The following is a 24696-nucleotide window of genomic DNA, read 5'->3' as shown; positions in this document are numbered from 1 at the left end:
TCTTCTTCATTGTAGCCATTCTGACAGGTGTGAGGCGGTCGCTCACTGTGGTTTTGATTTGTTTCGATGACTAGTGAGGTTCACATCTTTTCACGTGCCTGTTGGCCATCTGTAGGTCTCTGGGAAAATGTCTGCTCAGGTCCTTTGCCTGTTTTTAATTGGGTTTTTGCTATTGAGTTGTAGGAGTTCATATATTTTGGATATTGACCCCTTATTGGATATATGATTTGCAGAAATCTTCTCCTATTCAGTATGTTGTCTTTTCATTTTGTTTATGGTTTCCTTTGCTGTGTGGAAGGAAGCTTTTTAGTTGATGTGGTCCCGCTTGTTTGGTTTTGCTTTTGTGTCATTTACTTTTGGTGCCAGATCATTGCCAGGACTGACATCAGGGAGATTACCACCTGTGTTTTCTTTTAGGAGGAGTTTTATGATTTTAATTCTCACATTCAAGTAGTTAATCCATTTTGAGTTAATTTTTGTATTTAGTATAAGATAGTCATCCAGTTCCATTCTTTTCCTTGTGACTGTCCAGTTTTCCCAACACCATCTATTGAAAAGGCTGTTCTCTTTCCATTATGTATTCATGGTTGCTTTGTTATAAACTGATTGACCATGTAAGCATGGGGTTCTTTCTGCGCCCTCAGTTCTGTTCCATTGATCTAGGTGTCTGTTTTTATGGCAATACCGTACTGTTTTGATTACCGTATCTTTGTAATATAGTTTGAAATCAGGGAGCGTGACACAGCTTTGTTCTTCTTTTTCGAGATTGCTTTGGCTCTTAGGGGTTACACCGATAAATTATTGAGCACCCCAGAGGCTCTTGTTTGGAGGTGTGTGTGTGTGTGTGTGTGTGTGTGTGTGTGTAATTTAAAACCAACAGAGCCTGGGTGGCTCAGCTGAGCATCCAACTTCAGCTTAGGTCATGATCTCACAGTTCATGAGTTCAAGCCCTGCATCGGACTTGCTGCTCTCAGCACAGAGCCTGCTTCAGATCCTCTGTGCCCCCTCTCTCTGCCCCTCCCCCATCTATTCTCTCTCTCTCTCTCTCTCTCTCTCTCTCTCTCTCTCTCTCTCTCTCTTTCTCGGTCTCCTCTGTCTCAAAAATGAATAAACATTAAAAAATGCACTAAAAATAATAAACATTACCCTAATTTTTTTTATGAGAAAGAACATTATCCAAACCAAAATAGAAAAGTAGCATTGTTTTAAACTTGGGGGGGGGTTTGACCTGCTTTTAATAGAAGACATCTGGATTCTGCTTCTGTTGTAATATGTTGTTTTCGTTGAGTATATGAAGAAAATTCCCCTCACAGAAAGATGTGGTTTCAGTGAAGTGGAGTGTTCTAATAAGTTTGAACGTAATTGTGGATATTTTTCTTTGATACACATCAAAACTGACAAGTTGTGGTTTCTTAAAAGGTACCTGCAGTGTGGACTCTAGGACCATACCAGTGAACTTTCCGGATTGTTGTACACGGACATCCATCAGTTTGTCTTGTGCTTTCAATGGATATTTTACCCGCGCATCGTTTCTAATATGCATCAGTCATCAGGAAAACACTGGCTTACTGAGTTATGCAGATCTTCTAAAATTCATTCATTAAATATCACCACTGATCTCATCAGGAAAATCTTTAAGTATTGGGATGCCCTCTAGCTCATGGTGGGGAATACAGGTTTTCCAAAGCTTTAATTTGGGCTTAACAGCTCAAATTTGATCAGTGACAACAAATACCATCCACACATTCTCTTTCATTTACTTTCAAGCGTCCGTCAAATACGTCCAAAAAAGCATGGTCTAAGTTGCACAGAAAGAGGTGGTTAAACTCACACTGCTGTGAGTCTATTCCCAAAAACAGCTCTCTCGCAGCAGAAGCGCCGTGTGCATACGTCCCATTTTGTCACATCACATAGTAAAATGACAGGTCTGAGGGGCACCTGGGTGGCTCAGTCTTTAAGCACCTGACTTTGGCTCAGGTCATGATCTCATGCTTTATGAGTTCGAGCCCCACATTGGGGGAGCAGGAGCCCTGCTTTGGGGAAAAAAAAAAACACGATCCCTGCTTCAGGTCAGCCCCACTTCTCTCTCTCTTTCTCCCTGCCCCCAAAATAAAAAAGGCCCAAGGGTTAAGATTTAATACAACTAATAACTTCCTCTTTGTCAAAGGCAATCTTTTTTTTTTTTTTGAGGGAGAGAAAGCGGGGTGGGGGGCAGAGAGAGAGAGGGGACAGAGGATCTGAAGCTGGCTCTGAGCCTTCGGCACAGAGCCCAATGCGGGGCTCGAACTCATGAGTTGTGAGATGCCCTGAGACAAAGTCGGCTGCTCAACCGCCTGAGCCGCCCAGATGCCCTGAAGACCATCTTCAGTGGACCTGCTTTACCTGACTGTGCAGTGTGAGGAAGGACGTGGTGATGGCCGGTGCGGTCGATGCCACAGCACTTTGATTCTCCATTAGTGCCAGTGTTGAGACCATGGAAAAGGCAGATTACATCTTAACACACGAGTTATGAAAACAGTGATGACCTTGCAGAAGAAGATCTCCGGGACTTCGAGTCCGTGCACCACACTCACGAGAAGCTCCCACCGACAGTAGCAGATTAGTGAGTTACAGCGACCCTTTATGCCCCCAAGGATATTTTCTCCTAATTTACCACGAGGAAGGGACTTCAGTACGAAGGATGCATGATCCTGAATACAAAAACACGCTCCCTTTTCTACACACGGACTAACTCCAACGAGCAGGTGGCGTGAGTGTCAGATTGGGCTTGGCAAAGCACCAGTGTGCCTAAAACATCCTCAGGCAGAGGACTGCAGAGTTAATGCCATTATTGCGTGCAGAGTTTGCTGGAAGTAGCTAACGGCTATATACTGCAGTGCGTGTGTGTGCTGGGCCCGATTCTGATCGGTGCTTTAATCCTCACCCTCTGAGATAGAAACTGTTATCATACTTAGATGAGGAAACTGAGGCTCAGGGTCCACACGGCCAGTCGGAGACAGAGCTGGGACCAAATGCAGTCTGGCTCCCAAGTCCATAATGCTCATTACTGTGGTGAGCAGTGGCTCTCCTTGGCATAAGGTTTGGGGAAGCTACATTGCTAATATGCATGGCTCAGTAATACTCTGATTACTGTCTGTAATTCCTGTTGTTGCTTGGAGAAAAAACAGTCTAATGTTGCTTTGGGGCCGGGGGGGCAGATTTATAATACAACTCGTGTTTCGTTGACTTTAAAAGCACACGCTGCAGGTGGAGGCATTTCTTTAAAACATTATCTACCACTTGTACCCATCGTCCAGTCGGTATAAACAAGCCTCTGCACTTGGCATCACTAAAGCCAATGTGACCGTCCTCGCAGTGTGGCTCCCTCCCGTCCCCATAGAGTCCCAAGGGTGCTCAGTGTCAGCACTGACTCTTAGGCCACATTCCAGACCCAGGTGAGGATCTCCCGGGTAGGTTCAGGGAATCCACGTTTTCAATAAAAAGCACCCCAGGTGATTTGAATGCACTGTGAAGTTTGAGAATCTCTGTATTTTTGTTGCTTAAACAGCTTTAATGGGCTAGAATCCCCATACCATGCAGTTTCCCCATTTCGTGTCTACAGTTCCGTGGTTTTCGGTGTATTCAGATACGTACGTCCGTCACCACACTTTTGAGAACGTTTTTTATCACTTCAGAAAGAAACCTGTACCCATTAGCTATCACTGCCCATCCCCTGCCCCCAGCCCCTGAGCAACTGTTAATCTGTGTCTATTCATCTCTCTCTTGTGGACTTTCGCAGGAATGGGATCATATCGCACGGTGTTCCGTGACTGGCTTCTTTCACTCAGCATGCTGTTTTCAGGGCTCATCCGTGTTGCAGTATGTGTTAGTACTTTGTTCCTTTTTAGGGCTGAATAACATTTCATCGTATGGATAGATCACATCTTGTTTATCCAATTACCCATTGTTTCCATTTCTCAGCTTTATAAAAAAATTTTTTAATGTTTATTTTTGAGAGATCAAGAGAGAGCGCGTGCAAGCAGGGCAGGGCGGAGACAGAGGGAGACACAGATTCCAAAGCAGGCTCCAGAGTCTGAGCTGTCAGCACGGAGCCCGACGTGGGGCTCGAACTCACGAATCATGAGATCATGACCTGAGCTGAAGTCAGATGTCCAACTGAGCCACCCAGGTGCCCCTCCGTTTCTTAGCTCTCAAGAACAGTGCTTCTGTAAACATCGATGTACAAGTTTCTGTGTGAACATAGGTCTCTATTTCTCTTAGGTATGTATCTAGGAATGCAACTCCTGGGTCATGTGGTAACTCTATGTGGAACTTTTTAAAAATTTCAGTATGGTTAACATATAGTGTTGTATTAGTTTCAGGTGTATAATATTGGCAGGTTGACATTCCATCCGTGTCTTAGTGCCCATCAAGATAAGTGTACTTACAATTCCCCTCCCCCGTTTCCCCCATCCCCCACCCATCTTCCCTGTGATAACTGTTCTCTATAGTTAAGAGTCTGTTTTTTGGTTTGTTGTTTTTTTTCCCCCCTTTGCTCATTTGTTTTGAGTGAAAATCACATGGTATTTGTCTTTCTCCGGCTGGTTTATTTTGCTTAGCATAATACTATCTAGCACCATCCATGTTGTTGCAAATGGCAAGAGTTCATTCTTTTTTGTGGCTGCATAATATTCCACTGTGTGTGTGTGTGTGTGTGTGTGTGTGTGTGTGTGTGTGTGTGTGTGTATATATACCACATCTTCTTTATCCATTCATCTGTCAGTGGATACTTGGGCTGCTTCCATAATTTGGCTACTGTAAATAATGCTGCAGTAAACATAGGGTTGCATATATCCCTTTGAATTAGTGTTTTTGTATTCTTTTGGTAAATGCCTAGTAGTGCAATTTCTGGATCATAGGATAGTTCTATTTTTAATTTTTTGAGGGAACTTCCATATTGTTTCCCATAGTGACTACATCAGTTTGCATTTCCACCAACAGTGCACGAGAGTTCCTTTTTCTCCACATTCCTGCCAACACTTGTTTCTTGTGTTTTTGAGTTTAGTCATTCTGACAGGTGTGAGGTGATATCTCATTGTGGTTTTGATTTGCATTTCCCTAAGGACGAGTGATGTTGAGCATCTTTTCATGTGTGTGTTTGCCATCTGGATGTCTTCTTTGGAGAAATGTCCTTTCATGTTTTCTGCCCATTTAAAAAAAATGTTTATTTATTTATTTTGAGAGAGAATCCCAAGTAGACTGCATACTGCCAGCACAGAGCCCAACACAGGGCTCAATCTCATGAACCACGGGATCATGACCTGAACAGAAACCAAGAGTCAGAATTTAACCAGCTGAGCCACCCAGGCACCCCTTTAGTTGGATTATTTGGTTTTTGGATATTGCATTTTATAACTTCTTTAAAATTACTTTTTTAACGTTTATTAATTTTTGAGAGAACACGAGGAGGAGAGGGAGACACAGAATCCAAAGCAGGTTCCAGCTCCAAGCTGTGAGCACAGAGCCCGACGTGGGGTTTGAACTCACAAATTGCGAGATCACGACCTGAGCCCGAGTTGGTTGCCCAACCCACTGAGCCACCCGGACGCCCCTATAACGTCTTTATATAATTTAGATAGTAACCCTATATTGAATATGCCACTTACAGATATCTTCTCCCAGTCAGTAGGTTATCTGTTGGTTTTGTTGGTTGTTTCCTTCACTGTGCAGAAGCGTTTTATTTTGATGTGGTCCCAATAGTTCATTTTTGCTTGTTTCCCTTACCTCAGGAGGCATATCTAGAAAAATGATGCTGTGGGTGAGGTCAGAGAAATTACTACCTATGTTCTCTTCTAGGTTTTTATGGTTTCAGGTCTCACATTTAGGTCTTTACTCCATCTTGAGTTTACTTTGTGTATGGTGTAAAAATGTGGCCCCATTTTCCTAATACTATTTGTTAAAGGGACTGTCTTTTTCCTATTGTGTATTCTTGCCTTCTTTGTTGAATTTTAATTGACCATATAATTGTGGATTTATTTCTGGGTTTTCTGTTCTGTTCCATTGGCCTATGTGTCTGTTTTGTGCCAGCACCGCGCTGTTTGGATGCCTACAGCTTTGTAATATAACTTGTCTGGAGTTGTGATCCCTCCAGCTTTGCTTTGCTTTTTCAAGATTGCATGGACTATTTGGGGTCTTTGTGGTTCCATACAAATTTTAGGATTATTTGTTGAGTATCCTTGATGGCAGATTTTTTCCTTTGAATATATCATGCCATTCCCTTCTGGCCTGCAAAGTTTGTGTTGAAAAGGCAACGGATGGCCTTACCGGGTTTCTCTGGCATGTAACAGTCCTTTCTTTTGCTGCTTTTAAAATCTTTTATCACTGTTTTGCCATTTTGATCACCGTACGTCCTGGTGTGGACCTCCTTTGGTTGATTTTTTTGAGGGATCTGTACGCCTCCTGGATCTGGGTATCTATTTCCTTCCTCACGTGACAGAGGTTTCAGTTATTATTTCTTCAAATACATTTCCTGCTCCCTTTTCTCTTTCTTCTTTTTCTGGGATCCCTGTCATGCAACGTTATTATGCTTGATGGAGTTGCTGAGCTTCAAAGTCTGTTCTCATTTTGCACAATTTGTTTTTTCTTCTCACCTGCTCAGATTGATTACTTTCCAACACTCTGCCCTCCCAGGTGACTAATGCGTTCCTCTGCTTCCTCTAGCCTTTTTTTTTTTTTTTAATATTGAGAGTATGAGTGGGGGAGGGGCAAAGAAAGAATCCCAAGCAGGCCCAGTGCTCAGAGCAGAGCCTGATGTAGGGCTCAATCCCACAACTGTGAGATCTCGACCTGAGCTGAAATCAAGCATTGGATGCTCAACTGAGCCACCCAGGTGCTTCAGGCTTGCTAGTTATTAAATCTAACATATTTTTAGATTATCTTATCTCTGATTCTATTTTATCTCGTGTTAAGGGTCTCACTGATGTTTCCCACTCTTTTCTCAAGTCCAGTGAGTAGCTTTAAGGTCATTAAAGTTTCGGTGAGGCATATGACTTATATTGGTTTCGCTTAGGTGTTTTGCTGAGGTTTTGTCCTGTTCTTTCATTTGGGACATGTTCCTGTCTCCTCATTTTGTCTACTTCTGTTTTTTTTTTTTAATTTTCATTTTTTTTTTAATATTTATTTTTGAGAGAGAGCATGAGTAGAGGGAGAGGGAGACAGAACCCAAAGCAGGTTCCACGCTCCAGGTTCCGAGCTGTCAGCACCGGACGAACTGTGAGATCATGACCTGAGCCAAAGTCGGGTGCTTAATTGACTGAGCCACCCAGGCACCCCTGATTCTGTTAGAAAAGTCAGTTACTTTCCCTGCCCTTGAAAGTAGTAGTGGGCTGTGTACTTTTAAGAAGGTGGAACTGGCCCTTTTACAGAGGGGATGTCCCTCCACCGCCAAGCCCCGCCAGCCTGGATTGCTCCGCAAAGTGCACAAGTGGAATGTGCATTGCCCGTGCAGTTTCGCGTGCGGGTCCTCTTCCACAGGGGACACGCAGCCTTGCGGAGACAGGCTGGCCAGGGCCCCTCTGCAGTGTGTACAGAGGGCAGGGCGTGCAGCTTCCACGAGGTGCAAGCATGCTCCGTGGGGGGTGACCCACCCCTGCTGCCAGGACCCAGGCCCTGCCAAAACACACAGTAGGGACACTCGGCTTTGGCAACGTTTGTGACTGTCTTCCGGAGGAGGGGACCCGCGGCACCAGGGCTGAGGCAGGCCGTGGGTGCTGGCATGGTGCTGGCTCCCCCAGGTGGCTATGTTTACTGCTGGGGGTGGGGGTGGGATAAGGAGGCTGTGTCTGCAGCCCCTTTGCTCCTGGAGGCGTCTCCCAGTGAAATCTGGCCCTCGGGTACGGGCCCTGAGGTTAGTGACCAACTCTCGCTCCCGTGAGCCCCAGGCATCTCTCAAACCGCAGCTCCCGGCTGTTTGGTGTGCTGCCTCATTAAGAGTGGCCCACGGTTTCCCTCTCTCCCTCCTGCCTCTTCCGGAACTGAGCCTGGTGAGTTACGAAGTTCCAGGCTTTCAGTGCAGCTGGTTGTAAGAACGCAGGAAATTCGGCCCTTCTGGCTTCCAGAGCCACAGGTTACGGGGATTCACTTCCCCATGCAGGCTCCGGGGGTGTGAGGAACCCTTTCTCTGCCCTCACTGTGCCCACAGGTCCTGGCCACCTGCAGATGGCATCGCCCGTTAGCTCCCGAGCAGGATTCTGCTCTCCCTACGGTCTTTGACGTGACTCCTTCTCAGCGTTTACTTGTGGAGTTTGCTGTGTCAGTGTTTGAATTGTTTTCTGGGTTATTTACACCCATGTGTCATCTGCTTGTATCTGTGGGGTGAGGTGAGCTCAGGCCCCTCCGACTCTGCCGTCGTCCCGGAAGTTGGTGCCACACGTTTTCTAAAAGACCCGCCACACTGTTTTCCACAGTAGGTGCCCCATTTTACATTCACACCCGTCGCGTGTGAATCTTCTGGCTCCTCCACCTCTTCCCCAGCGCTTGTTATTTGATTTTTTGATTCTCGATACCCTGGATGGCTAGTACCTCGCTGTGTCTTTTGATTTGCATTTTCCTGATCACTAACAATGTTCAGCATCTTTCCACAGGCTTATTGGGCATTTGTACATGGTCCTTGGAGAAATGTCTATTCAAATCCTTTGCTTCCCCTGCTTTTATAAAATAAGGAATCTTTAATGTTTGTTTATTTTTGAGAGAGAGAGAGACAGAGTGCGAGTGGGGGAGGGGCAGAGAGAGAGACAGACACACAATCCGAAGCAGGCTCCAGGCTCTGAGCCGGCAGCCCAGAGCCCGACGTGGGGCTCAAACTCACAGACCGCGAGATCATGACCTGAGCTGAAGTCGGACGCTTAACCGACAGCCGCCCAGGTGCCCTGATCCTTTGCCCATTTTTAAATGGAATTATTATTGAGTTGTAAGAGTTCTTGGTGTATTTTACATACAAGTCCCTTGTCATATAAGGGATTTTGCAAATATTTGCTCCCATTTTGGGGCTGTTTCTTCACTTTTTTGATGGTATCTTTTGAAGTTTTTAATTTTAATCATGTTTTTTTCTTTTGTTGCTCATGCTTTTGGTACCATTTCTGAGAATCCTTTGCCAAATTTCCTGGGTCACAAAGATCCGTGCCTTTTTCTTCTCAACAATTTATAGGTTTTACGTTTAGGTCCTTGATCCGTTTCGAGTTACTTTTTGTATCTGTGTGAGGTCAGGGATCCAAATTCATTCTTCTGCAAAGACATTCTTGAACTGCTACAAATTGATAAATTTTCAGGCATCCCGCCTTGTGTAAGTTGTTTCCTGTATTTCGCTAGATTAGTCTTAGAAAAGGAGGCATTTCCATATAGATACCATCATATAGCAACCTTGTTTCAGACTCTTGTTTAACTCTAAAACAGACCAGGAGTGATACGCACAAGGATGTCAAACAAATTCTGTATTTTATGCCAGCTTTGCTTTGCCATATAAAGCAGTTCTGATCTTCTGCTTACTTAATGAAACCAGTCATTTGAAATCTTTTGAAAGGTGAGCTCGGCATGGGGACAGAAACAGGATGAAAGGATTATAGAAGCAGGATATGGAAACTGGATACAAAACCTTCTCAAAATTGTTTCATCATTATCGTTTCACTATTTTAACTTGTGGTAAATGCCCACATGTTTATAGAGGTTTGTAGCTAATTCGCGACTATGGAGTTTGGCTACTTTGGGCGGTGCCTGGTGTTTCGGTAAGGGATTGAAACAGTAATTCATTGTTGCAAGCAGAACGCTGAAAGAAGATCTTGTCCATACTGAGAAAAGAAAAAGTTAACACCTCTTAAATAGAAAAGCAACTAAAATGAACACTGTAGTTGAACAGGTACATCCTCCATTCAGATGGGCACAGAATCTTCAATTTCCAACAAGAAAGAATCTTCCTCATCTTTGTCTAGAGGAAGGCATAGTGTCTCAAAGTAACTGGACAATTAACTGTCTTTCTAGACGAACCCTGGGATGGTCCCCAGCCACGGATTCAGCCCCAGATCTTACTTCTTTGACAACCCTCGAAGATACGATAGTGATGATGACCTTGCCTGGAACATCGCCCCTCAGGGACTTCAGGGAAGGTGAGACCCTAGTTCAAGGTAGAGAGGCATGGTTAGTAGGCTGAGGACTGCACTGGCGAAATCGATTCAACCCAAGAGAAAACGCCCATGTAAAATAGCCCTGGAGCTGGAGGCTGTGGGGCAGAGAGGAAACTGAGGGAGGAGAAGCCCCTGACTAGGAGACTAGGTGCAACCTGAGAGGCCCGCCCCCAGGATTATGCTTCCTTACTCTGCGGCAGACAGGAGGGGCAGGAGCTACTGGGGTTCCCTCCCGCCTTTTCAGCCTGTGATGCTTAGCCACTCCCCAGGGCCCAGTGATCATCGTGTCCCCTCTTGCGGCCTGTGAACCTGGGACTTGAGGGCCAGCAGCAGGGAGAGAAGCAAAAAGGGCTGAGCTGGTGCTTACCGAGCGCCTCTCTGCTGGGGCTTGTGGTCCCAGGACCCCGTTCGCTTGCTGTGAAAGGGAGGCTTCAGGCCTCTTTTCTTGGAAGTGTGTTTCTTGGAAGCGAAAGATTTTTTTTTTTTTGCAATCCTTTGTACATTTAAAGGGTGATCATTAACATTTTAACATAAATTATCCTCCCCCCCCCCAACTCCACCCTCAGGATGGAATGATAGAAGATAAGCTAGCTTTTTTACTCCTTATTACGAACAATAAATGTCCTTGGAAAACGTGAGAGGCGCCCTTGTGTTAGGGACACAGAACTGAGGAAAAGCTTGGGGGACACATGGTTTGCTCACTAGATGAGGGAGCAGCGAACCAGACAGAATCCAAGATGGTGCTTGGGGAAAGCACAGCAATCCACAGACCACGCCAGCAGATGTGAAGAACATAGAAATCTGGAGGGGAGCCAATAACCAAGGACTTCCCGAGGTCAAAAGTTGTTCTCACCCTCCTCCCTAGAATGTTCTCTCATCCCTTTCCCCCACCACATTTCCCTCTCGCTATGTGTGTCCCTCCCTGTCCTGCTGGAGCTGCCCTGGCCTCTCACCTGCCAAAGGCAGCCCAGAGCTCAGAGGGTCCTCACTCCCCTTGTGGAAGAAGATCCCTTTTCTACTATACGGAAGGTGAGAAGAAGAATATAAAAGGTACACTGTTGAGGGCTTACTAGACACTGAGATACTGTTCTAAGCACTTTACAGGCATTAACTCACAGAAGCCCAACAGGGCAGTTATTCTACGAGTGTTCGACACATGACAAAAATCAGTGCGAAGTTACCTGTCCAGAGCTGTCAGACACAATTTGCTGGTGGAATATTTTGATATACATAGTGATTGGCTTACGGTTCTAATACGATGCTTCTGGGCTGCACAGCGTTCAGTAGGTTTTTGCGGGGGAACTTCTGGCCACTGCACATGGACTTCAAGAAGCTACTTTAAAAAACTGGGCTTGTCTACACTTTATCTACAAAAACCCCAGTTCTGTCCATCTAAAATAGGTCATCAGGAGGAAGTACAGCATTCCAAGTCACCAATGTCTTTTTCTTTTTAAGTTTTGCTCCAGACTACTATGACTGGGGACAGCAAACAAACAGCTTCCTGGCACAGGTGGGAACTTTCCAACCAGACTCCATGTTGGATCCTGACAAGCCAAGCCAGGGGCAGCATCAGTAAAAAAATTTTATGGAAGATTCCTCAAGTGAGAGGCTTCAGAGAGACTAACTCAATGACAGCTGAATTTTTAATAAGGCACTTTTCCTTAAGACATAGGACTTGATTTTTATTTGTTACAGGTTTCTAATGGCTCCATAGGACTAAGCAATAATTTAGATTGATAAAAACCTTATTTTAGTACTAAAAAGTGAGCCTGGCCACCTATTTCAGTGGGTATAATTTAAACTTTAAAAAAATTCTGTACTTTTATAAAGATGTATTTTATATAACTTAATAATGCTAAAATATATACTAGGGTTTTTTGAGAATGTTATTGCAATATATGTTTGTAGTTTGCACAGACTTTTATGCATAATTCACTTTAAAAGCATACAGTACATGGTCTGATGGTTGTTTAAGGCTTTTGGACTAAAGTGTTCTTTAGGTCCTCACCTCTTCGGGTCATGCAGATCCGAAGCTTCTGAATCAACTCGAAATACAGTTGACATCTCGGAAAGCCAGTTACAACTCCAGTGTTAAAAGTTATGATGTAGGAGAATGTCCAGGACTTGTACCAGGTAATTGGCCCCTTCCTCTGAGTTCTTTAAGGTCCAGGCAGTTGTTCCCTCAACTAATCTCCTAAATTTTGCCAAAAAGGTGGTATCCTTTCAACAGGGCACTAAATGCATACGCTTCGGTGATGAGTCGGTGTGTTAAAAACCGAGTGGACTCACGCTATTAAACGTGCTCTGCTCTATGTGGAAACTTTGCCTGGTTTTTCAGCCCAGTGAAATCTGATAAGCGGTACCTGAGGGCCTCTGCAGGACAGCGCCATTCCCAAAGCACCGATGGTTCCTTACCTTCAAGGAACAAAGGAGAGGTTCTCGCAAGGGGATGAGTAAGAAATGCCCTTGATCCAGAAGACTCGACAGGTTTCCTGTAACTTCCCACCATATCTCGAGTAATGCCCTTTATTTTTAAATAGCTCTGAGAGCAGCCTATTAGAAACTGCAACTTTAAAAAGGCCAGTTTTCTGTAGTAGGATTCCTGCCTCTTAGCCACCCAAAAGGGTGTGTTCCAGACGATTGCTCAGAAGTCCTCTTCCCTTTAAATGAGACCCCTGTCCTGAAATACTGGTTCCCCAGCCACAGGTGCTACTCTGAAACCTCCAAGATCTTCTAAAAGTACAACTGCCTCTAATGCAAAACCGTGGTGCATGGCTCTGTCAGTTGAATGCTCTCATTTTCTGTAAATCGGAGAGAAGGTACTAGAGGAAGTGCTGTTACCAGAAAGTATCTGCTCTGCCTACGAAATCTTACATCTCAGGACAGGAGGAGGAGATGAAGAGAAAGTTATATTAATAAGCTCTGCCTTCAGGATGAAACCCATTTCAAGATGTCTTTTTTTTTTTTTTTTTTTTTTTTTGTGGTCTTCAGAAATAACTTATCTCTGGGCACTGATTTCATTCACAGAGATCAAGTCTACTTTCTCTTGATAGTATTTAAAATTGCCATCTCAAGTCATAAATGGTTTGTGATTGGGTTATGTCATTTGTACAGAACACATTTATCCTGCAGAATCCCACATAACAGCATTCTTGCCTTTTAGTATATGGAAGAATTGGGGTCACACATCATTGAAAATAGTTACTGTCAGGGAAAATCGTACACTGAAGCAAAATTTGCACTGGTTACTTGGGTTGCCTATTATATTGTAAGTTGTCATTCTAAATAGCTTTAAGAACACCTGACTTGTCAATACTGTCTTTGTTACTAATACTTAGGAAAATTTAAAGGCAGACCTGTCATATGCTTAAAACTTTAGATCATGCTTTCACAGAAAGTACTTAAGATCTTTCAAGGGTAGGTATATTTTTTTAATATAGTAATAAATCACTAAAATCATCCAATTATTCTACTCCTGCTGTATCAACACATTATTCTATCACTACTGGCAGGAAAATTAAATACCCAGCATTAACCGATAAAAGCCAAAATTCTATTTTTATGATAAAGCTATTTGAACTATTTTTTTTTTTACTGGAAAGGATAAAAATGTTCTAAGAGCCCATATTTCTCTTCCCCTTTCTAAAAAGTATTGCTAAAGCACAAGTATTGTAAACACATCTAGAATGTAAAAAATAGGATTGTATCAAACTCTCTCTCCTAGTAAATGACCACATGTACCCTGTGAAATGTTACAGGTATGGTATGAAAAGGGAAATGAAATTTTCCTTTAGTTTCCTAAGTGTTGTGAAATAGGTACACTAACAAAGCTACTACTGCTTACGTGAAATATTAAAGGCTAAGAGAAGACAAGGAGTGGGGATTACTGGTTGTAAAATATCCAAATGTCCTCCTGTTTTAAGGCAACATGATGAAATTTAAACCCTGGTCGTTTAAAAGTTAAAAATAGGGAAGAGGCAGAGTCGCTGAAAATTGTGGACTAAGTCTGATTCTGCACTAAAAGGCTGAGTATTTCTGTGCACCTGCTGGAGATCTTGCAGAATGGGTATGCACCCTTGCAGGTAACGGCCTACAGGTGCCAGCTGAGTCGTGTGGATACCTTTCATCGGCTCTTTTTCTCTTTCTACAATTAACCTGTTTAATTGAGCCAGTGATTGTGATACACGGAGCTGGGACCGTAAGAAGTTTTGACGGTTGCACTCTACACATCAATCGTATTTAGTTATGCCAGTTCTCTCTTGAATGTATCAGGCACGTTGTTAAAACTGTGCTTGTTTAGCTGTGTAAATCAGGGACACCTGCAAGTGCGTCCCCAGATACCCTCTTTTACCAAAATCCAACAGAACTGCTCTTTGTTGGCCTTGAACACTTAATTCCTATTACGAGGAAAGGAATAAGCATTAGTAAATCCTAGAGCACGAAAAGTGCTTTGAGGAAAAGGTTCTCATTTATATTTACTCATAGTAGATATTACTAGAATATTGCTTTTATTTTTTTAGAACATTGCTTTTATTTTTTTAATAAAGGTAAATTTACATTAGAATTAAATGGGTGTAAGTATTTGAACCTTTTTTGAAGGTTTCCAACTGAAGAAACTTTGTTTAAAAAATACCTTTTCACTTTAGAGGATGTATAATAAAACCTAGACAAGTGTCAGGTCCATCAAAGACCTATCTCCTAGGCCTTTCCATTTTTTGTCCCAGGTTAGTGAGAATTTCACTAATTAAAAAAGTTTCTAACTATGCATAATACTATTTTAAGGCTTCTCATGGTCCAGAGAGAGGAGCTGTTGGAAAGGATCAGGCTAAAATAATGGAATTCTCATCAGAAACCGTAAAGTGATTCAAGTGAGGAAACATTTAAGGAACGAAGGGAGTGGAATCCTGTCAGTGTCTAGAGAGTGCTTATTATGTGCTAGACACTGGGAGTATTGGGCGTTTGCCAGTCTGTGGGTCCAAGGTGTAAACTCAGCAGCATCCTTCCGTTAACTCTCCTCTCGGCCCTTAGTAGGGATATATGCAAAGGCCTTGTGCCAGTGGGTCAGAATACCTGGAAGTAGCTAAAGATGTCCCCGTACCCCCAACCTAGATATCACTGTGGATTCCCTGTGCCGGTCACGCAGCTCCTCGGGGCCTGGGCCTTCACGGCGGGTCCCTCCGTGTGGAGTTCTGAGGTGGATCCAAGTCCTCGGATCCAAATCACCAGCTCCTGATGGAATCCACCTGGTTCCTCCAAAGCTGGATTTTCATCTTTTCTCTGACCTGTGGCTGAAACCTCTCCTCTCTCTGCCCAGAAGCTGATGATACTTCATGCCAGCATAGCCTCCAAATGTCTTCCCTTTTGCAACGTTAAGGCTCAGAACATTAAGCCTCTTTATCTCCAGAACAGGTTTTCTGCCTCTGAACTTCAGTGTGGCCAAAACTGGAGATCAGATGCCTGCTTCCTCAAGCTAGATTTGTGACTTCCCTCTAAATCCCTCCCTTTCTCTGAACCTGTTTTCCACGAATCTCGCTAACCGACAACAGCCCCTCCAGTCCCTTGGCGGTCCCCACATGGTGCTCCTTGAATTCAGGCATTAATTGAGATATAAAACAGTATGTTTAGGAAGAACAAATGTTTTGTCAGAGCCATTCAGTTTGTGTTACTGAGTACCCGTGGTCTGCTGTCCCCTTACTGAAGTTTGCAGACCTAACACCTACGCAGTGGAGAACACTTTCCCATTCGGAGGCATATTCTGTGAAGGAAATCCGTATGGAAAGTTAAATAATTTATCCGAGTGCTGCCTGAAGAATGTGGACTCTGCTGTGAGCGAGGGGTGTTACGGTGTGATTTTAATCCATCTGTGACAACTTGATGGCATCGTCAGAGAGACACGAAGATGTGTTCACACTGAGGGCATCTTCTCTGCTAGACAGGTTTCTATGTTAGCTATTCCTGGGTGTGTCCTCGCTAGAAGCTAGGGCTAGCCTAGTTAGGTTACGTAATTCATAAGCTACATGATGGCTGGGGTATTTGTGTTTTGTTCACTGTCCCGACACCCACAACAGTGAATGAACAGTCCAATCCTGTTCTTGTGGTAGACGGTGTCTTTTTTAAGGGTAACTTCTTTGATTTGCACTTGTATCTGCTATGTATTGATTTGACAAGTATAATATTCCTGTAACGGCCTATCCCTGTTTTCTTAGGAGTCTGACAGATATGTAGCTTTTGGGTAAAGAATTCATAATGGAATAAAAAAGGAAATAAGGATTTTACGTAAAGATAGCCTCTTAGAAATCATTTGAGAACTCCATCTTAAAACAGGAGCATGGAGATGAAAATAGGTCTACACAGGCACCGCATGCCCAGTCGTGGCCCTCACCTGTCTGGGCACTGGCAGGTGAAACACTGAAATAATGAACACAACAGGCAGTAAAAAGTAGATTCTTATCAGGTAAAGAATAAAAGGAGTAGGGACACATTAGGTGGTTAAAAGGGCAACTCTCCAGAGAAAACACCAAATAGGGCCAAGTTCTAGCATGATCTGTATGTTCAAGAATGTTTTTAAAACTCATATGGAATAAACAAGCAAAGCTAAAGAAAACCTTTTAAAAAAAGGGGAGGTTGGGGAGAAGAGGGGACCACCACACCAGATATTTAAACACAGACCCCGAGTAATTAAAATAACTGTGGTACTGGTACCTGAGTCAACAGACTGATGCAGCGGAGAACCCAGATACAGACCTAGATGCATGTAGGGTGTTAGATACAATAAATGTAGCATCTCAGACTGGTGAGGACAAGATGAACTGTCCAGTAATGACACTAGAAAAACTGAGTAATCAGGCAGGAAGAAATTGGGTCGAATCCATAACTTACGCCCCTTGCCAGGACATACTCCAAAGGTATCAAATCCCGATCTAAAAAAAGCCATGAAAGTTCTAAAAGAAAAGGTAGGTGAATCACTGCTCTTAAAAAGTAAGAAGGTATTCCTAACTCTGACTCAAAGTCCAGAAACCACTGAGAAACTGATAAATTAGACTGCATTAAAAAAAATTGCATGGCAAAGCTATCCTAAATAAGCCAAGTCACAAGACAGACACCAAATAGAAAAAAAAAAAAAATACAAAGGATTAATATCTGTAACAAAGCACTCGCAGAAACAGAAGATCAACGGTGTAGTACAAAAATGGGTAAAAGATACGAACTCAAAAGACACGTACAAACACCATGGATTTTCAACATGTTAAAAGGAGTCAGTCTCGCTGGTAATAAGAAAAATCAAAACTAAAACACACTGATACACAATTTTGTATCTATCAGAACAGCAAACAGCAGGGGCGCCTGGGTGGCGCAGTCGGTTAAGCGTCCGACTTCAGCCAGGTCACGATCTCACGGTCCGTGAGTTCGAGCCCCGCGTCGGGCTCTGGGCTGATGGCTCGGAGCCTGGAGCCTGTTTCCGATTCTGTGTCTCCCTCTCTCTCTGCCCCTCCCCCGTTCATGCTCTGTCTCTCTCTGTCCCAAAAATAAAAAACGTTGAAAAAAAAAAAAAAAAAAAAGAACAGCAAACAGCAAACCCACATCCACGTAGGTAAGGTGGCAGGTAAGCACGTAGATCCATCAATTCGGTAAAACCACCTCCGTGGAGGGAAACAGTCTATCTTTCAAAATTATAAATGGATATGGCCTGTGACCCAACAATTCCCTTTTGCGGAATTTATTCTACAAGTACATATTTACATATGTGTGGAATGACACATGCCCATTAGTAGGGCATTGGTTCATTAAATGACTGTCCATTCACACTACGGAATATCGAGCAGTTAGTAAAAAAAAAAAAAAAAAAAAAAGTTTTTAATGAGTGAAGTAACTAGTGATATGGGAAGACTCCCAAGAAAAATTAAGTAAAAGCAGATGGTATGTATAGGATGCTACTCCTGGGTAAAAATGAGAGGCAAAATGAAGACTTTACATTTGCATTTGCTTGTGTAAAGCCCAAGCAGAGTGTGGATGGAAACCTAAGAAACCAAGGGCAGAGGCTGGGGTGAGGGGTGAAGGGTGGGGGAGGTCCGCCGTAGGGGAGGTTGGCCAAGGACAGAAAGAAGACATTCCACTGTATGGCCTTTCCTATTTTTTGGTTTTTCAACCATGCGAATGTATTACGTATCTGGAAAATTAAATAAAGAATATTTGAAAAACCTTGTGACTCAAAACAAGTCAAAAAATACTCAAAGTCCCCAATTTTTCGTTGAGTATTATAAGCCAACTTCTGTGATAACACAGATACACTACATTCCGAGCAAGGGACATGGAGTCAGACTTGCTGGTTTTAAACTTTAGTCCCACGACCTGCAATTTGTGACTACGGACAAGTTGGTCATCCACTCTTCTCCGTTCTCTCCTAAAACGGATTAGTCACCGGACCTACCTACTGCTGCTGCCGCAGCGACCAGGAGCCAGAGGAAACCCTGCACACTGGAGGCCGGTGGCTGCCATTCCGAGAAACCAGCTCTGACTGCTTCCGTCCTCTCTCAGTTCTCCACTAACTATAATCAAATCCTCAGCTCATAACAGGAAACATTTCAAAGGCGGGGGGGGGGGGGGATGGAGGTAGGGGGGAAGGAACAAGAAAAGAAAGATCGCAGAAACATTTACTTTAATTCACATTTTCTACAGTCTGGTGGGTACCACAACACATTATTAGAACGGTGTTCAAAATCAAAGCTGCACCTGTTCAGATCTGAAGCTAGAACGCACACCCACCTGCGGGCATGTCTGTGTCTGTGACGTTTCACCAAATCATTTCCGCGATCCCACAGAAGCAGTCTGCGTGCTGCGGTGGACAGCCAGGGGTTCTGCGGGCACTTCGGGCCGCAAACTGCCGAGCGCTGGACTGTCGGCTGCCCCCCAACTTCCAGCTGAAGGTGATGCTGACGTAGATGGAAACAGCTGCCCTTTCTTACAGTGGCACCTAGGTCAAGTCCAAAAATATGGCAGTGTTTCGTATACACACGGAGCTGACAAGTATTGAGTAATTCACAACGTTATCGTGTCAGCATGTTTGACTTAAATTTCAAAACTGAAAACTTAGTATTCTGTCTGATCCTCTTGATAATCTAAGAATCAACACAGGAGAAGCATTCAAATTTTATCAGTTTTAATATATAATATTTCTAACTTACATAGATGCCATTTAAGGGAAAAAAAAAATAAACCCATGCTGTTGAAGGAAGGAATTATTTTCCTTTTCTTCATTTTCATTACTTCATCAGCCGGTACAATCATTTCTGTCAGTTATAGTATCAAGTGCTGGATTTTTAAATCAGGTGACGAGAGGAAGACAAAATGCGGGAGGAGATACCAGCCACGTGTTTTCACGACACACTCAGTGCTCTAGTGTCCCTGCACAAGGGGGTCTGTGACTTAGAAAAACACATTATATCACAAAGATCATACAGTATCACCAGGCGCACAAAACAGAGGTTCCTACACGTACATTTAGGAGATACACACATACGTGAAAATGTAGGCTGCCCCACCCCCAATCCAATTTGCGGTAAAATAAAGTTACATAAATTTCAGCTTAAGAATACTTCACTTGTTTATTTTCTTGGTAGTGAAAACATCCATTAAAACCCTGAAAAGAACTGAATCCTAACCTTTTAATTTCCTAGAACTCACTCTAATATACAATTTTTCCTAAGCTTCAAGCAAATCACATAAAGAAAAAAAGCAATAAATGGAAATGACCAAGGATTTTCTCCAGTCAACAGAATTTAAATAACAGTTTTATCTTTAACGGAGGGAACAGTAAAGTAACACTACCAAACGATTTTTTAAGCTTACAGTAATAGACAAAGTGCAAAACTTTCACATTTTCTTAAACTCTGAATGAACACTAAGAATAATTCTTACTAGTTTACCAACAAGATTACTTACTCACTTTTTACCTTAAGGTCCCCCTCTCCCACCACACAATACTTACATTCCTAAGAATGAAAAGAAAAAGTAGAGAAGGCTCTCCAGTCAAGCCGGTCTGTTTTATTCGACTTAACAAACAAACAAGTCACCACCATCAACAACAAAAAACCCCTGGGTCTATAAAGGTTAGAAATTGGGTAAGAAAATAATTAGCCAGTGAGACCTTACTCCCCTTCAGCCATATCCCTCCAAGGGATGACCGAGTATTTTTAAAAGAGGGGTGAGCCAACGAAGCACAATTTAAAACACTCCACTAAATCATCAATGAACACATTTCAGACTCTGGCAGGTGAGATGTGGGTTTAAGAGCACTTCATAAAAGACTGAAGGAGAAATGTCCCCGCATTACTTCTACACAGATGCCTCCTTCCAAATTAATCTATCTCTAACAGCTTTAAAAAGAGTATTTTAAATATTAAGGATATCTAAACCCCAGCTTTAGAAAATAAGCTGAGGACTTGAGAGTCACTTGTTGGTGCAAGTCCCACAAGGTACCATTTATATACAAGGGACTGAAAGGAAAAGAGAGGCGGGGACGGGGAGCATCACGGAGGCTTGAACTCCTCTACCTGCTCGAGTGACCTACTGAAGATATTCAGGTTGACAGGGGATTGCATAGATTGTATTCTAAAATAAAATAAAAATAAAATTCCTTTAAAAATGCTTAATTTAAAAGAGTAAATTTTGTGTATACAATGTTTGAAGGTGGCGTTACAGATCCATATAATCCCATTCACGTTTTATCAAGGCAAAACTTAAATATTTACGCAATTTTTTTGTTTTCTCAAAGTGAACAAAAATTTTGTAATTCGAGTACGGACAGAGAAATACAGAGCCAAAGGAAATGGGTATATAGGATAGGCTCTAGGTGAAGACCTGCCCACGACACACTTGGGGGGTCCGGCCGGGCAGCCAGCACAGGGGATGGTGCTTTTTCACCTCTACTGAAGCAGGGCCTTTAGACCAAAACAGCCACTACAACAGCAACTAAAAATCTTACATAAACACCAGGGAAACTGAAGTTGAAGCCCTGGGGATGGGGATCCTTACACTGAAAGTGCCATTCATCACACCGACGCCTCCATGTTACAGAGGGTGACACCCGGAATGAGGCAAAGCTAATCCAAACACGCTTCAAAGATCACTGGTAAATTTTTATCACGGATATCAGCTCTAAGCAACATTTGTTCTCTAGCTCTCTTTTTCCAGAACAGACTGCTAACAGTGTTATCAGGATGGTCATAGAAGTTGGACAACTGGAAATCAAGGATAATCGAGTAAGAACAAAACCAGTTCTAAACAGAATAGCAGAATATTCAACAAGTGGAAACATGAAATTAAACACAGAATTAGTATAATTTACATGTTTTAAAAGCATATACTTCATTTATAAATATCTCTAATTGACAATCTATTAAGAATCATAAATATTCAAGTGAACATTTGAATTTTCTCTTTAAGAGTTCAGAATTCTTTCTTCAAGTCTTTGAAGATTAGTCTCCTTCTGCTGAATGTCCAAGACTAACAGGCTTCACACAGTCACATTATGTCTCTAATTAGACATATAAAAGCCTTTATTACCTACTGTGTTGTAATAAGACTTTAAAATTCTGTAACTCTCTTATACTTGTAGAAAGCCTAGAAAAGAAGAAAAAAAAGAACATATTAGGACAGTTAATATGTGCACATATTTCAAATTATTGATACTGTGATATGAGCTATGATTTGAAAGCAAAATCCAAAATAAAAGAAGGTAAGTAACACTGAACAATGGAAATTCCATTTTTAAATGAACACGCTGCAATTAACGATTAACGACGGACAAAACACACAGGTATGGTTCCTCAGTCTTGGCTCAGAAGGGGGAAAGGGAGCTATGGCACTTATTAACAACAGATTCTAGACTAATGACGGGAACTGTGATATGAATAACTCATTACAATAAAGAACCTCAAATCATTTACAGTTGGTCATATAAATTCATGGTGCACCTTCCTCTCCAAATATTCAGTCCTTCCCTGTCGCTCCCCAAACACACTACAGGTGACCCTTGAGCACAGGTTTGAACTGCAAGGGGCCACTGACACAAAGATTTTTTTCAATAAATACAGTACTGTAAATGTATTTTCTCTTACGATTTGCTTAATAACCTTTCTTCTCTCCAGCTTACTTTATTCTAAGACTACAGTACATAATACATATAATGTATGAAATAGGTGTTAATAGACTGCTTATGCTATTTGTAAGGTTTTACTGATCAACAGTAGACTATTAATAGTTACAATTTTGGGGAATCCAAAGTTATACGTGGATTTTTTACCACATGGGGGGACTATAAGCCCCACAAGGTAAAGATGGTTTATTTATCTCATGGTGAATACCTGTGCCCTATGCCCATCAATATTGAAGGTGTTCAGTAAGTAATTACTGAATCAGTTAATGAATGCATGCATGCTTCTGGGTCCAGGCCCAAAAATTCTGGAATGGGAATCACAAAAAATAATTCTATAAGCCCAGTTACCCTATGTACAATTTAGGGTTGACAGAATAAAGTCTAATGTTTTTCTTTCTAGAACATAAGATGATGTAGTATGCAGTATTAAATGTCTTTCTTTCCTCTAAGTACTTAATATGTTTTTCTTATATTAAAAGCTTAGGATATGCCAGGCAATGTCCTGAGCACATCACACACATACTCTCAGTCATCATGAAAAAAATTCTACAAGGTAGATAAAATTAACCCTGATGTCTTATTTGAGGAAAACTGAGGCTCAAATAAATCAGTAATTTTTCAGGGTCACCCAACTAATAGATGGGTTCCAACCTGTCCATCAAATCCCATGACCACACAGCCTCTCAAAAAGTCCATGCTCTCTAGAGTCTCAACAATGTTTTCTTTATATCTTCTAAGATGCTTGCAAGATGTGGATTAATAGAAAATGAATTCTTACTCTAACCCTCAGAATATTAAAGGATTGAAACAGTTTTTGATTATCAGAAAAAAGCAGTGTAATTATTAAACAAAATAAATGTGTAAAATCATGTGTGTTAAAGTACCTACTTCTAAAAGAAACCTGTCAAAATACATATGAAGGTACAGCAAAGAAACCAAGGCCCAAAACTAAAGAAAAGAGAGCTGAGTAAATAGCAGGAGGGGTGTTCAGAATGAAAAAGCATGCTCCAAGTCTGATTTAGACACAGACGGCAGAGGATCAGAGAGCTCCGAGGTTACACACAAATTAACCACAGGGATGCCTTTCACCCAGAGACCACACACTGGCCAGCACAGCCAGGGGCCGTCACAGCACAGTCTCTGTGGAGAGGAGTCCCAGACCTCCCAACGTATTACCCAAGAGACGTGTGACACCTTCGTACACAGGAGGGCACGGGCGCACCTGTGTCTACCTGCTGCTTCTCTCTTTCAGAGGCGCGTTACAGGAGATGGTAACACCCAACGGGTATATTAATGCCGTATGCAAACCATTTGATACAAATGTAGAAACTAGCAGAAAATGGCTGTTCGGGTAGGAAAGATACTTACAGAGTATTCAAGATACAGAAACCACATTTTCCCTGGAAAATGGCCGAAATGGCTTCAGTTCAGTGGCTAGAACTGAAGACAGTGCGCATTGTATGTCCCTGCTCACCAGCATCACGTGACAGAGCAATGTGGTGCTGGGTGCCCTGAGCTAAAACTGTATTAAATAGGCTGTTGGACAGAGAAAACTACGAATTCACTTATGTAAAGCTAATGCACAACCTCCCCGACGTGTAACACAATAATTTTTATGTGTTAGTATGTGTTAGTGTAGCCAGTCATTTACTATTTAAATGGACTGAGGGGCGCCTGGGTGGCTCAGTCGGTTAAGTGTCCGACTTCAGCTTAGGTCGTGATCCTACGGTTTGTGGGTTTGAGGCCCACATTGGACTCTGTGCTGCCAGTGTGGAGCCTAGAGCCTGCTTCGGATCCTCTGTCCTTCCCTCTCTTTGCCCCCACCCCCACTCTTGCATGCTCTCTCTCAAAAACAAACAAAAAACAAACACAAAAAACAAAAACACCCAAACATTTAAAAAACAAATGGACTGATAATCAGGTAAAAGATATAATGAACAAATCCCGTAACAATTAGTAACAAAAACTGTTACATTCTTTAAGGAAAAAGTAAATGTATAGGATTCATATGAATTAAAAAAATAAAGCTCAACTAAGATTAAGAGGAGAGTGGGGCTAAGTTAATTGCAGTGTGTCCTTATAACAGAATATTGGCACATATTTAAAAGAGAGAGACAAGCCAAGAAACAGACTCTTAACTGTAAGAGAACAAACTGATGGTCACTAGAGGGGAGGAGGATAGAGGGATGGGTTAAGCAGGGATGGGAATTAAGGAATGCACTTGTCGTGATGAGCACGTGATGTATGGAAGTGTGGAGTCACTATATTGTACGCTGAAATTAATATAACACTATGTTAACTATACTGGAACTGAAAAACCTCATAAAAAATAAAATAATGCTTATGTATTTGGAAGTTGCTAAGAAAGTAAACTTTAAAGCTTGTCAC

At 42.4% G+C, this 24696-nt stretch overlaps 2 protein-coding genes across 6 annotated transcripts in view; one reads left to right on the top strand and one right to left on the bottom strand.

Annotated features, from left to right (window-relative positions):
• The window catches only part of GPR137B (G protein-coupled receptor 137B), a 63644-nt gene that overhangs the window by 36457 nt on the left and 2491 nt on the right, over positions 1-24696 (top strand). The window contains exons 6-7 of one of the 3 annotated variants that reach the window (XM_003993898.5): positions 10012-10136; positions 11610-18012. In XM_003993898.5, coding sequence (XP_003993947.3) covers positions 10012-10136; positions 11610-11730 — 246 coding nt within the window. In that variant the 3' untranslated portion in view covers positions 11731-18012. Of the gene's footprint in view, positions 1-1419; positions 1618-10011; positions 10137-11609; positions 18013-24696 lie in introns of those variants that run through there. The other 2 variants (XM_019814287.3, XM_019814290.3) reach the window with 2 other exon arrangements.
• Positions 18794-24696, bottom strand: part of ERO1B (endoplasmic reticulum oxidoreductase 1 beta) — a 62323-nt gene continuing 56420 nt past the window's right edge. For 2 of the 3 annotated variants that reach the window (XM_006937755.5, XM_006937756.5), the window contains 2 exons: positions 21717-21773; positions 18794-19125 (listed from right to left, as the gene is read on the bottom strand). In XM_006937755.5, coding sequence (XP_006937817.2) covers positions 18954-19125; positions 21717-21773 — 229 coding nt within the window. In that variant the 3' untranslated portion in view covers positions 18794-18953. Of the gene's footprint in view, positions 19126-19170; positions 19271-21716; positions 21774-24696 lie in introns of those variants that run through there. The other variant, XM_045039907.1, reaches the window with a different exon arrangement.

The sequence above is a fragment of the Felis catus genome, chromosome D2 (assembly GCF_018350175.1).
Source record: "Felis catus isolate Fca126 chromosome D2, F.catus_Fca126_mat1.0, whole genome shotgun sequence".
In the NCBI taxonomy this organism is placed as follows: domain Eukaryota; kingdom Metazoa; phylum Chordata; class Mammalia; order Carnivora; family Felidae; genus Felis; species Felis catus.
The sequence above is the reverse complement of the archived record's forward strand: the minus strand, read 5'-3'. Positions and strand labels throughout refer to the sequence as shown.